General features: G+C 38.6%; 1 protein-coding gene across 2 annotated transcripts in view; it reads right to left on the bottom strand.

Moving 5' to 3' along the window:
* PKHD1 (PKHD1 ciliary IPT domain containing fibrocystin/polyductin) overlaps positions 1–15076 on the bottom strand; it is a 427795-nt gene that overhangs the window by 117457 nt on the left and 295262 nt on the right. For both annotated transcript variants that reach the window (XM_070456320.1, XM_070456321.1), the window contains 2 exons: positions 5368–5522; positions 3869–4021 (listed from right to left, as the gene is read on the bottom strand). In XM_070456320.1, coding sequence (XP_070312421.1) covers positions 3869–4021; positions 5368–5522 — 308 coding nt within the window. The remainder of the gene's footprint in view (positions 1–3868; positions 4022–5367; positions 5523–15076) is intronic.

Genomic DNA, 15076 nt, shown 5'->3' with positions numbered 1-15076 from the left:
ATAGTAGATTTTCAAGTTAAGGAAATCAGAATGAAAAGTATACAGGAACTCTTCATATCATCTTTGCAACTTTTTTACAAAACTAAAGTGATTATAAAATTAAAAGCTTATCAACTGCTTCAGAATCAGGCTTGAATTTGAGTGTTACTTTGCGAGCTGGATGACTTTTCTTACTGTTCATTTATTTAACTCACTCCCATTTATTGAGGACATAATACACAGCAGTTATAATACCATACTGAGAAAACAGGGCTGAAAACCTCAGCCTTACCCTCAAGAAGTTCTAAAGCTCATAATGGAGTTTTATGAATTAGCAGACAATTTTATTATAGACTCTGTTTCCTCACATATAAAACCGAGGATAAAATGTCACTCTCACAGGGATATTAGGATTCAATGAGATAAAACAGGCATGAAAACCAGCATAGTTCCTAGTCTATAAGAAGCACTGGATTAAGCTTCTCTGTCCCTTTCCCAGGGATGTTTTAGGAGCCCCAACCAGCAAGCCAGAGGCTCAGAACCAAGTCAGCATTGCAGGCGGTGAGGGTCCAGCTTTGGTGCTCAGCTCTAAGAACCAGCCTCCTGTCCTGCTCTCGCAATCAGGTTCTAGCCTGGCCTGCAGGTAACTGTGTAAAGGGGCCCTGTCCTTCACTCTCTTCCTAATTCTCTGTCTTCACAAGCTGCAGGGTAGATTTGTTTTTACATGACCACTACCATGACCAGGACTCAGCCTTTGTCTAGCCTTCCAGAGCAGGGTTACTCCACCTCAACATAACTGACATTTTGGTCCAGGACATGGAACAACAGACTGGTTCCAAATAGGAAAAGGAGTACGTCAAGGCTTTATATGGTCACCCTACTTATTTAACTTATATGCAGAGTACATCATGAGAAATGCTGGGCTGGAAGAAGCACAAGCTGGAATCAAGATTGCTGGGAGAAATATCAATAACCTCAGACATGCAGATGACACCACCCTTATGGCAGAAAGTGAAGAGGAACTAAAAAGCCTCTTGATGAAAGTGAAAGAGGAGAGTAAAATAGTTGGCTTAAAGCTCAACATTCAGAAAACTAAGATCATGGTATCTGGTCCCATCACCTCATGGGAAACAGATGGGGAGACAGTGGAAACAGTGTCAGACTTTATTTTCTAGGGCTCCAAAATCACTGCAGATGGTGACTGCAGCCATGAAATTAAAAGACGCTTACTCCTTGGAAGGAAAGTTATGATCAACCTAGATAGCATGTTAAAAAGCAGAGACATTACATTGCCAACAAAGGTCCATCTGGTCAAGGCTATGGTTTTTCCAGTGGTCATGTATGGATGTGAGAGTTGGACTGTGAAGAAAGCTGAGCACTGAAAAATTGATGCTTCTGAACTGTGGTGTTGGAGAAGATTCTTGAGAGTCCCTTGGACTGCAAGGAGATCCAACCAGTCCATCCTAAAGGAGATCAGTCCTGGGTGTTCATTGGAAGGACTGATGCTGAAGCTGAAACTCCAGTACTTTGGCCACCTCATGTGAAGAGTTGACTCATTGGAATAGACGGTGATGCTGGGAGGGATTGGGGGCAGGAGGAAAAGGGGACGACAGAGGATGAGATGGTTGGATGGCATCACCTACTCAATGGGATGAGTTTGAGTAAACTCCGGGAGTTGGTGATGGACAGGGAAGCCTGGCATGCTGCGATTCATGGGGTCACAAAGAGTCAGACACAACTGAGTGACTGAATTGAACTGATGAACTGATCCTTTCTTGAGGGAGACTGTCTCACACATTGTAGGCTGTTGAGCATCCACTACTAGATGCAGAAGCTCCACCAAAATTGTGACAAGCAAAATGTCTCCAGATACCATCAAATGTCCTCTAGCGAAGAAGGGAGATCTAGATGACTTTTGTTAAAAACTGATGGAGGGGACTTCCCTGGCAGTCCAGTAGTTAAGACTGCATGCTTTCAATGTGGGAGTGGGAGGGGGAACAAGGGTTCAGTCCCTGGTCAGGGAACTAAGATCCTGCGTACAAAGGAGCCTGGTGGGCTACAGTCCATGGGGTCACAAAGAGTCGGACATGACTAAGAGCAACTAACACTTTTACTTTATACCTCACCATGTGGCCAAAAAAGAAAGAAAGAAACTGGTGGAGCTAGTGTTTATGGAGAGTTTGTTCTATGGACCAGAAATCCTGAACTTTCAACTTAAGGTCCAAGCACCATCCTTTACCATACTGGCCACCTGATGTGAAGAACTGACTCATTGGAAAAGACCTTAATGCTGGGAAAGATCGAAGGCAGGAGGAGAAGGGAACGACAGAGGATGAGATGGACATCACTGACTCGAGGGACATGAGTTTGAGCAAGCTCTGGTAGTTGGTGATGGAGAGGGAAGTCTGGCATGCTGCAATCTGTGGGGTCACAAAGAGTCGGACATGACTGAGAGACTGAACTGAGAACAGATGTGCCCACAAAAATTGTTCCATGCTCAATATATGTGGGAAGTGCTTAGATCCTTTACTCTAGGCCTTCTCAGAGCCTTTATTATATTCATGTAGACAGTGACTTTCTAAGATGGAGCTTTATTTAACTAGGAAACAACACTGGAATCATTTGTAAGGAACCCAAGTTTCAGAAATAAGGTGCCAATAAAATTATTCCACAACATTCCACTTCTGATTTCCTCGGTGTGTGTGCCCAGGAGTGGGATTGCTGGGTCATATGGCAGTTCTATTTCCAGTTTTTTAAGGAATCTCCACACTGAAAGAGACACATGTACCTTAATGTTCATCACAGCACTGTTTATAATAACCAGGACATGGAAGCAACCTAGATGCCCATCAGCAGACGAATGGATAAGAAAGCTATGGTACATATATACAATGGAATATTACTCAGCCATTAAAAAGAATACATTTGAACCAGTTCTAATGAGATGGATGAAACTGGAGCCCATTATACAGAGTGAAGTAAGCCAGAAAGATAAACACCAATACAGTATACTAATGCATATATATGGAATTTAGAAAGATGGTAATGATAACCCTATATGCAAGACAGAAAAAGAGACACAGAGGTACAGAACAGACTTTTGGACTCTATGGAAGAAGGCAAAGGTGGGATGATCTGAGAGAACAACATCGAAACATGTATATTATCAAGTGTGAAACAGATCGCCAGTCCAGGTTGGATGCATGAGACAAGTGATCAGGACTGGTACACTGGGATGACCCAGAGGGATGGGATGGGCAGGGAGGTGGGAGGGGGATCAGGATGGGGAACACATGTAAATCCATGGCTGATTCATGTCAATTTATGGCAAAAAACCACTACAATATTGTAAAGTAATTAGCCTCCAACTAATAAAAATAAATGAAAAAAAAAATTCCAGAAGAGCTAAAGATTGAAGGAAATGAGAGAAATTGAACTGATCCCTAGAGCAGTCTAGAATATGGAAATCTTCTTGTTTAAATTTACACTATTAATTTATAGCATGAGATGAGGTCTGCCATCAGATAAAGCATGCTACTGGGAAAGAGTAATAGAAATTCAGGAAAGAGATAAAATTCAAGTGGTCATTAAATCATCTACAGTTTCAAAGCAGAGGAAATTTCACATCTGCTGAAGGTGGTTTTTCTTTATATATATTTTTTTCTTTCTGAGGTAAAAATGTGCCGATGTACTGATAGCTAGAATATTATTTTAACATCACACTGATAATTAAGCACAGATTAGGACTGAAAATTCATAGTTTCTCAGAGCATAAACAAGCATCTATTTCAGACATTTTGTTTTGTAGATGAAAATTCCCACTATTGGAATTTCGGAGGGTCTCATAGCATCCAATTCTTAGTGCTTAGTAACTTAAATTTTCATTTACCTGAAAATTCTTCCACGCTGGACTTTCTGAAGGACCCCACAAGTAGTCTCCCTCTGCATGATGTATCACCCTGGATTTGTATGTTTCGTGTCAAAAGACCAACCTCAGCAGCCAAATGAATGCGTCGGCCACCCTCCATGACGTGGGCACTTCCTGGGGCAACAGGAAGGAAAAACTTTAAAAAACCTATTTCGGAGATCGCCAGTTAGGGACTCAGCGAACCTGACAAATGAAAACACTCGTTTCCCCGCGGAAGTCCTCCCAACACTAAGGTTTGCCTTTCCTCGGGCGTTCTCCACAAATGTCAGCTGAGAAATGAAAAGCCGGCTCACTAGTCTCTCCTTGGGACCAGAGTAAGCGTATCTGAGCAAGAATTCATTTCTCCTCAGTCACGATGGGTACTGGGACAGGGATGTCAGGGCAGACCGGTCCAATTAGTGGGACCCCCAAGCCCCTTCCTTTAACTTGTCAGCGTGAGATTTCCGCGTTCAGTAGTGCACTGTCAGAACGAGGAGGCCCAGACCCACTGAGGCAGCGATAGGACAAAAGTGGCGGCGGCAGCGCCCTCTCCTGGCAGGTCCGAAGCTCACCCCTCTCAGAAGGCGCTTCCCCAGTCTCGCATGTTTGTTACATCGCCCCCTCTCCCCTTGTATTTGTATTGCACGTCTGCATATTACAGGTAGGGATTGGTGACGAGTTTTCTTTTCCCTGCCACTGTTTAGAAATAAAATCATCCTTAAAGCTATGACTTAGAAAGCTTTAGATATGACCCTGCTGAAAACATGTATTTCCCTCTCAAATATCAGAGAATAAAAAGATAACCCCTTATCCCTTTATTTCCCTGCTATATTACTTATTAGCTACATTTCCTGGGTTAAATGCAGTTATTAGACTGGACCAGGAAGCATGGTTATTTATTATTTACATGCAATGTATTTTAAGTGTATATAGTGTATTAAAATATTCAGTACTTTTTTTTTTAAAGAAAGAGGTATTTGACTTTATTTATTTATAATTTGGGGCAGTAGCAGTAGTCAATACATAAAATGAACTTCATGTCAGAAAGGATACATTCCTAAGTATGGAAAAAGTAAGGAGTCATTATTTACAATAACTGCCACATTCTAAGTGGTTGTGTGATTCAATGTGCCAGGAAATGAACTGGAAATTCATCTCCCATGAGGTTTATTCTGGCTTAGCCATGAAAATGCCCGGTGACCTTGAACAAGTTTCTTAACCCTTCTGCTTGCTTCTAGGCTTGCCATTATAAATAAAAAAGTTAAAAAAATACCCTCACATCAAAGTATTTTTTTTTAAAAAATTAGGCAATAAAATTAATGAAGGGATGGAGATAAAGCCTTCTAGGATGAGCCTAGGGCAACGGCAAAGTATTATCCATCCCCTCTGAACGCCGGTTGGATCCAAGGTCCCCAGGCAGGTTGCTGAACACGTTTGTCTTGGCTCATTCACTTCCCTTAACTAACAAACCAAAGCCTTACCGATGTGTCGGTGTCTGAGCCGTTCATGGATCCTAATATGGTGGCCCCTGACTTCTTTCACAGTGAGGACCTCTGCTTCGTGAGGTTCATACGAAGAGGAGCTGAGGACAATCTTGTCATGGGGTCGCCAATCCACTGTGTCCTCTACTATAATTCTGTAACAGCATAAAGATCGTATCAAGTACACTGGCAGTGCAAGTCAGATATGATCTACTCATTCCAGGGAGAAGAGGAAATCCGCTGCAAATGGCAGTTCCCACCAGGGAGAGTAAAGTAGAAACATCAAGTCAAGATGGAGAAAAAAGACTTTTGCAAAACATTAATGCTAATGGAGTTCATCTTCTGGCTTACATGCATGCAATACAGGGATAGCCAAGGTATTCTGTGGCCATGAAGCATCAGACGAAAGAACAAGAAAGGGTAAAATTTTGAGAGTTTAGTAATGCCTTCTCCATATGGTTTCCTAAAGTGGAAGTCTACTTCCTTGATTGGGAAACAGTTCGAATAATAAAGGTATTTCAGAAGGGATCTTTTCTCACATTTTCTGAAGACTTCTAATACCATTTTCAGACAATTTCTCATCACACATTTAAGGCTCATACCTTCATGGTCAAGAAGATACAGTGTGAATCCTAGAGGTTCCACTTAGTAGCTGTGGGACCTTGAGAGGTCACGTAACTCTTCTGAGTTTCTTATCTTCATTTGAAAAGTGACACTATTTGGATTTTCCTCTCCTATCCCCCTGTTATTACAGGGACAAAGGTATGCATTTCTTGAAGGTGCTATGTTCCAAGCATTGTGTTTTCATCACAATATGCAGTGTGAGTTTTGCTAATTTTTGTTTTTTCTTAAGTACCATTTAATAAGGTTTTTGTTCAGTCATTTGCTGCTGCCTATCTTTCCCTAGTAAATATGTCTGCTTTATCCTCCAGTTACAGTCATTACCAACTTCAACAGTATAAGTTTATATTAATTGCCTGGCTCTTTTGTTAATGTGCACACTTTAGCAAGCATTGACAATAGTGTCTCTTCTATCAGTAAAGTTTCATCCAGGAAATGGGTCCATGTGAAGGCCTTTCAATCAAGAAACATATATTGTCTGAGCAACAGTACATGCCACACACTATAGTAGGTGCTAGAGACATAATGGTGAATGAAACCAATGACATTTACATTTTAAAATGACAATTTAGATTGTGACTAGAAGACATTTTTTTGTTTAGTAAACATCCTTGACTAGTAGATTCTGACTAGCAGACACTAGTCTACTGTGTGAGTGGAGAATTCACAGATGACTCATATAAAATATTAGCACCAAAAAAAAAGGAGTTATAGGGGGTCATTTATAGGCCAATGGTGTAAATTTGTTATTAACCAAAGATTGTAATTAATTTAAATCTATGTGATGTGCCTGAGATTAAAGAGAAGAAGAGAGACTGAAAAAGACAGAGACAAGACTACTGTCAGTTATGCAATTTTAATTAAAGAATTTAGACATGCTTTGTTCATTTGCTATGACATCCTAGAAAACTCACAGTTACAAAATAATAAAGTAACCCTTAGCTTTTAAAGGCAAGGAAACCAAGATTCAGAAAGAATAAATAACAAAACTCAAGATTAGATAACTAAATGAAGTCAGAGGTTGAATTAAGCCTAAGTCTCCTGATCAAATTCAAGTTCTTTCCATTAAATGACATCCTCCTATCTGTTTGATTCTTAGCTCTTCACATATAATAAAAAGCAAAACTCCTACATTTCATAATGACTATATTATGATAACCCACAAATGTAAGAGATCTGTAACTCAAACAGTAGATTACTGTGTGTGTGCCTGCTCAGTCATGTCCAACTCTTTGTGACCCCATGGACTGTAGCCAGTCAGGCTCCTCTGTCCATGACATTATCGTGGCAAGAATACTGGAATGGGTTGCCATTTTCTTCTCCAGGGGCTCTTCCCAGTGCAGGGATCAAACTCCAGTTTTCTGCATCACCTGAATTGGCAGGTGGGTTCTTTACTGAGCCACCTGAGAAGCCCACATGCATTATTATATAGTTATTAAAAAGCACAATGTACCAGAACACTGAATTACAGGATTCATTATGTACTGACTGAAAAAAAGGAGGATATAAAATAATATGTCCCATTTATTTTTAATAAAAGTAATGCATGCACAGAAAGCAGAAAATAGAAAAAAATGTACACTAAAAATGTCAGCTTGCCAATGGAAGGTGAGTTTATTAGTCATTTTCACTTAAATCTAAATTTTCTAACTTACCAGGTAGTATATTGAAGAAAAATCTACTTCTTAAAAAGAAAATCAGCTGATGGATATAAAGTCACACCAAAGCCAAATTAGGAATATAACTGAAATCAATCCTTTCCTTCATGGCCCGTATTATTGGGATAATCTTTTTATTTTTGTTTATATTGTTCAATAGAGCTTTTCAGACATAGGTCATGACAATGTTCAGGAAAGTTCCTTGTGAAAAATGAGAATTAAAACTCATTCCCTAGGGAGCACGGGAGATTTATAGGGCTGTAAATTCTTCTGTGTGATACTTTAAGGATGGATACATGCCATTATATATTTGTTGAAGCCCACAGAGCAACGCAAACTATGAACCATAATGTAAACTAAGAAATAATTAGAGCCTTATCCCACAAGTCCCTTATGTAAGTCTTCTGCTCCAACCTGATGAACCGACTCACTCTGCCAAGAAATAGATAATGTGCTTCTCACCTATCAATTAAAATATCATCTCCTGTATTCTGCTCTTCAGTCTTAAAAACTCACTGAAGCTCCTTTGCCTTCAAGAAGTGATCCCATGGGGATCTTCTCTACTGAACACCCAGTCCCATTTCTGTTCATCATTTTGACAAAACAGACACCACTGCTTTGTAAATGATTTTGTACTGTCTTCTGTGGATACTCAACTTTGACACTGTTGTGTGTGTACTAAGTCACTTCAGTCACGTCCGACTCTTTGCGACCCTGTGGACTGTAGCCCGCTCCTCTGTCCATGGGAATTCTGCAGGTAAGAATACTAGAGTGGGTTGCCATTTCCAACTCGAGGAGATCTTCCCAACCCAGCGATGGGACCCGTGTCACTTATGTCTCCTGCATTGGCAGGTAGGTTCTTTACCAATGCCACTTGTTAGTTAATATTTAATGAAAATAGGACTATCCAGCTATGTAAACCCCAGAGCTCCTCACAATTTTCTAGGCAAAGAGAAAAGGAATTATTGAAATTATTATTCCAAACTTTTCAATAAAAATATAAATGAACTTAACTTTTGTCATGATGGCTTCCAAAACCATACAGATCTATGAACAATTCTCTCGTCTGTTTACTACTGAAACCTTGAGATTCTGTATCTCTTAAGAAGATATACAAATGGCAAGAGGGCATGGCTCCTTCTCTGTCTACACAGCAATAGTGGTAAATTCAGGGAAAACTTTGGTTCCAATATTAATAGTCTAGAAAGTTCTGCTAGTCAAGTTATCAACATTCCTTAAATTCCTTAAATACAAAGATTCACTCTTCCTACTTGAAGGGAGACCCACCAACCATTTCAAGAAATCCTAGCTTAAGGGTTTGACTCCCAGCTCTATTTCATGTGTCTGATTAATACTAATAAGAATCTTATAGCTACAGGGGAGAGGGGAGATCTGCTCATTTTTCTGAGCAAAACACACCAAAAATAATAAATAAACAAAAAAATTAAAAGAGTTGTTTGCAACATAATTGACTCTAAATGGAAACCATATGAGAAGAGAGAAGAAACTGAATAATCACTGCAAAAGTCTCCTGAAAGATAACTTTTGAAAAGTATAAACAAAATAATCAGCAGCTTCCTTTATTTTTGCATTAAATTTTACCTAGTTTAGAGAAAAATGTAATACTTTTGGTCAAAAGGACATAATTACAAAGAATGAAACAAATATAAATTTGATTTAAAAGTTTTTGCCACCATGTAGAAAGCATTCATATAGAAATATCTATAACTTAAATGAATTTAAGTAAACTTTAGGGAGATCTTAATGACAACAGATGCACTTGACCATAGGCTCAGAGTGTTGGATGTCAAAATGTTCTTCCCTGAGGAATTAGAGTGGCCATAGAATTCTGATCTTAAGTAATACTGAGGCGTTTTTGTTTGTTTGTTTGTTTGTTTTTAACTCCTATTTAAACTTTCTTTTGTCAATTGCCATTGGAATTGGCCGAGGACCCTCAGACTCCAATGAAATACCTCCAATGAGGTATTTAAAGAAACTGAATCCTGTAATGGTATTGATGATGACGGTGACAATATGAATGGTCTTTGGCGTCAACTGTTTGTCTGCCATCCCATACCACGCTTAGTCATTTCCAACTCTTTGGGGCCCTTTGGATTGTAGCCCACCAGGGTCCTCTGTCCATGGGATTTTTTTAGGAAGAATACTGGAGTGTGTTGCCATTTTCCTCCTCCAGTTGATCTTCCCAATCCAGGGATTGAGCCCACGTCTCCTGTGTCTTCTGCATTGCAGGTGGATTCTTTACCCCCTGAGCCATCGGGAATGCCCTCAACTGTTTGTCTACCTGAGCTATTTTCTCCTCTGTTCCAGGAAATACATCACATCTCTTCTGAAACCTGATCTCCTCATTCACCACACTAAGTGGTCCTAGTGAGAGCTGGAATCCTTTTGCCAAAGTGTGGGCAAGGGGTCCAACCTGCCTTCATTAGTTAAAATCCTTTCTCTTTTCCAGCTTTATGAGATATAGTTGAAAAATAAAGTTGTAGGGCTTCCCTTGTGGCTCAGCTGGTAAAGAATTCACCTGCAATGTGGGAGACTTGGGTTTGATCCCTGGGTTGGGAAGATCCCCTAGAGAAGGGAATGGCTACCCACTCCAATATTGTGGCCTGGAGAATTCCATGGACTGTATAGTCCATGTGGTCACAAAGAGTCAGACACAACTGAGCAACTTTCACTCACTCACTCAAGATATTTAAAACATAATATGCTGATTTGATACAACATACATACACATTATGAAAAAATTCCCCCACTGAGCTAATTAATATGTCAGTCACCTCACACATTCACCCTTTTTTTTGTTATTGTTTGGTGAGAACACTCGAGTTCTACTCTCTTAGCAAGTTATACAATACAGTGCTAGCAACTGTAGTCTCCTAGACTTCTGAATTGCAACTAAGGAGAAAGAGAAATTTCCTCTCTAGTGGTAAAGCTGGGAAAAGCCAATGGCTTCAGGGTTCAGTTGCACCCTACAGAATGTGGAAATCTCTTCAGCAGGAACAAGTGAGACTGAAATAGAGAAACAGGGGAGGTGGAGGGAGGATCCGATGCAATTTCCCAAATGGATTAAGAAGGGTTGCTTTTATTTTTACTTTCCATTGAAAGAATCCTGGTTACTGTAATAACTACCATGACGCGAGGTTGACTTGGTGCCAGAAACTGGCCTAAGTGCTTTACACACATTGATTCACTTAATCCTTATAACTACTCTATTAACCAAGTATGATTTTTTTGCTATTATAGAAAAAGAAATTGAAACTCAGAGAAAGTACTTTACTTGAAATTACACTTTATTTAATTGCATAATTAAAAGAATTTTAATCTGCTGTCCTCAATGTTCAAGCTCATTTTCACTGTAAGAATCTATGTCCCTCCTCCCTTCCTAACTCATATGTCTTTTCCAAGCATGGAGACAGTAGCCAGTTTGAGATTAGGACCCACTAGCTCATTGGACCAGAAGGAACCATCTTCTTTTGGATATTACAATGTGATCCTGAACTCCTGCTAAAAAATGAATAAGTCACCATCTCTACGTTCTAACATTTGAACTAAGTTGTTATAGTATAATCATGAGGTTTGATTAATGAGCACAAAAATAATTACAGTAATTTTTTAATTTAAATTCAAGATTCTAATTTATTAGACAAGATGCCATTGAGTCAACAGGCTCCATAAGTTCTGATTTCCAGAAAAGTTACATCAATCCAGTGTAGCACACACTTATTAGAACTCTTTTTTAATTTCTGTTGTGTGCTGGATGCTAAATAATACACCAAATCAATTTTTTAAAAAAACCCAGTATTTTCCTCTCCTGTAGAACACTACTGTAGGAACAGGACGTACATACCTGAAGCAGCTTAGTATCAATCACTAAGAAGCATGTTTTTATTAAAATTATAAGTCATAAAATCACATGGTGTATTGATTCAAATGGTAGAAAATCAGCGTGTGCTGGAGGGGAGACTGAATGTCCTGTGGGAGGTGTGATAGAATCTTTAAAGACCAGTAGGAAGTATAAAGATAAAGAAGAGATGTAAGGGTATTTCTGACCCTCTAATTGCATTTATCAAATATTCAGAAAGCCAGTACAGAAGCTGTTATAGAAAGCCACATAGAAGTGCCAAAGTGAGAGTGTAGCAGAAGGAGACACAATAAATATTCCAAACAAAGTGTACCCATAGAGCAGCCACTGTGGTAAATAATGTAGAAGTCCCCTTAAAAACTAAAAATAGAGTTACCCTATGATCCAGCAATCCCACCCCTTGTCATAGATCTGGAAAAGACAAAAGCTCTAATTTGAAAAGATGCATGCACCCCAATGTTCACAGCAGCACTATTTATAATAGTAAAGATATAGAAACAACCCAAGTGCCAAATAACAGATGAAAAGACAAAGAAGACATGGTATACACACACAATGGAATATTAGCTATTTAAACAAAAAAGAATGAAATAGTGCCATTTGCAGCAACATGCATGGACCTAGAAATTGTCATACTAAGTGAAATAAGTCAGACAGAGAAAGATAATATTATATGGTATCACTTGTATGTTTAACCCAAAATAATACAAATGAACTTATTTATGAAAGAGAAACAGACAGACATAGGAAATAAACTTATGGGTACCAAAGGGGATGGAGGTGTGGGATAAATTGGCAATATGGGATTAACAGATGCACACTACCATATATAAAATAAAAAACAAGGGTTTTCTATATAGTACAGGGAACTACATTCAATATCTTATAATAAACTATAAAGAAAAGGAACAGAAAAAGAAACATATCCATAGAATGCTATCACTGATTGGATATGGGAGATAAGAGAATAGATACCATCAAGGATGACCTTAGAATTAAAAGCTGAAGTCCTCAGGAAAGATTGAGATGAGAAATGATTTGTTCTTCAGGTCAGAGTCATTTCCTTATAAGTAACAGAATAAGTGAATAAACTACTTAAGAAACAGAAAAATAACAGGACAAAAGGATTGGCCAGTGCTTTCCACACTTTCCTTAAAAACTAAATGAGATAAGAAATTGAAAAAAAAAAAGAGCCTTTGAGGAAGTTTCCCCATAAGCCTACTCTGTTCCCAGTTGTCCTCTTCTAGGTAAATTATACCACTCTTCACCCACTTGCTCAAGTCAGATTTCTGCAGTGATCTTTGAACTCTTTCCTTTTGCCCAGGCCATCAGCAAATTATGTTGGCTCTTCTTCAACATGTGTTTAACCACTTCTTTCCTTCATTCCATCCCACTCTAAACCATCAGCATTGTCACCTAAAAGACTGCAATGTTACTGCGATGTTTTAACAGTTAATCTCTCTGTTTCCACCTTTGTCCTCCTAACAGTCAATTATTCACACAAGGTAAATGAGATTCAAACATAAATTGGACCCTAACCATTTAAAATCTTCCAGTGACCAAGATACAATTTAAAACCTTTATCTTAGGATTGATAAAATAACCACGAAATGTCAAAGAGTAGAAACATCAACGTAATCATGAAACATCAAAGAAATCTTGGTGAAGTTCGTAAGAGTCCAGGTAAAATCTGTCCCCATAACAGTATATTAGAAAGACATATTAAATTGGTTTTTAATAGCAGGAAGATTGTAGATCAGTGTTTAAAGAAACAGGTTGATTGAGGTCTGTAGTACAGTTAATACTGTACTAATATCAACTTGTTGAATTTTATAGTCTGTGATTATGTAAGATATCATCAAGGAAAGCTGAATCAAGGGTACTTGGGAATTCTACTATTTTTGCAACTTCTTGTGTCTTAAATTATTTCACATATTTTTAAAAGGTTAAAAAAAGAAACCCACAAAATGAATGCACTATGTTAACCATATATCATTGTATATAAATCTATTAAAGTACTCCTCTGATACTGATACTCAATAATTTTGCTTTTAATATGATTGTTTTTAACATTTGTAGTATGTAGAACACAAAAATGGAATCAGACAAGCTATGGTAAAAATCCAAACTTTCTGACCTTGGAAACTTTACTTACCTTCTTCAGCCTCAGTTTTTATACCTAGAAAGTGCAGACAGTAACATCTAATTTGTAGCACTGCGACATTTAAGTTAGATAATGTATAGTAACAATGCTTGGTAGATGTCTGACACAGACTGAGCCTAGATGATAAGAAGTCAGTAAGTGGCAGCTAGTTAATTACTATCGATAGTTTTAATTAATAAAATTGAGTTTCTTTCAGAAGAGCCTGTAACTTGATTCTGAATGAGGTTTTTAACACATTCTTATAAGAAAAATCCATTCATATGGCTCCTGCCAAATTCCAACTTGCTAACCTGATAACAATTAAAGATTCTTATTGATTCCTGTTAGAAATGCCTCCCTGACAAATTCTTTTGGGCGTCAGAAAAACACTTCAAACTCAACATGACCAAATCTAAACTCATCTTTTCCAACAAATTTAGTCCTCCACTAGTGAATGGTGCTGCCATCTATTTACACAAACCAGAACCAAGAAAGCACCTCACGCCCAGTTCATCCTGAGATGGAGAGGATTCTATGGCCCTTCCTCACCCCCTCCCACCATATCCTCTGCCTGCCTTTTGTCTGGGAAAACTCTAGTCAAAGAATAAGATTAATCAGAGAAGTAAAAAATGCAGAAACAAAGGAGAACAATCAAAGGAGACGAAATAATAAAAATATAATCATGAATCATAGTCAGGGACCTTTCTTCGCTCTTTCTCAAGGGCTTAATAGATACTATTCTAAGCCATATCCCGTGAACTGTCTTATAGATACTAAAACACCAGGTGGAAGAAGTTAACTACATGATGACCAGACTGTACCCAGGACATGAGCCGCCACAATTCCAAGAACTGGCCTCAAAGAAATGGGAACAAATGGAACTGTTCCCAACAGGACATGGAACAACAGACTGGTTCCAAACTGGGAAAGGAGTACGTCAAGGCTGTATACTGTCACCCTGCTTATTTAACTTATATGCAGAGTACATCATGCGAAATGCTGGGCTGGATGGAGCACAAGCTGGAATCAAGATTGCCAGGAGAAATGTCAATAACCTCAGACCCGCAGATGATACCACCTTTATGGCAGAAAGCGAAGAAGAACTAAAGAGCCTCTTGATGAAAGTGAAAGAGGAGAGTGAAAAAGTTGGCTTAAAACTCAACATTCAAAAAACTAAGATCATGACCTCTGGTCCTAATCACTTCATGGCAAATAGATATGGAAACAGTGACAGACTATTTCCTTGAGTCCAAAATCACTGCAGATGGTGATGGAAGCCATGAAATTAAAAGACACTTGTTCCTTTAAAGAAAAGCTATGACAAACCTAGACAGCATATTAAAAAATAGACACATTACTTTGCCAACAAAGTTCTATACAGTCAAAGCTATGGTTTTTCCAGTAGTC

The sequence above is a fragment of the Odocoileus virginianus genome, chromosome 27 (genome assembly GCF_023699985.2).
Source record: "Odocoileus virginianus isolate 20LAN1187 ecotype Illinois chromosome 27, Ovbor_1.2, whole genome shotgun sequence".
NCBI lineage: Eukaryota > Metazoa > Chordata > Mammalia > Artiodactyla > Cervidae > Odocoileus > Odocoileus virginianus.
The sequence above is the reverse complement of the archived record's forward strand: the minus strand, read 5'-3'. Positions and strand labels throughout refer to the sequence as shown.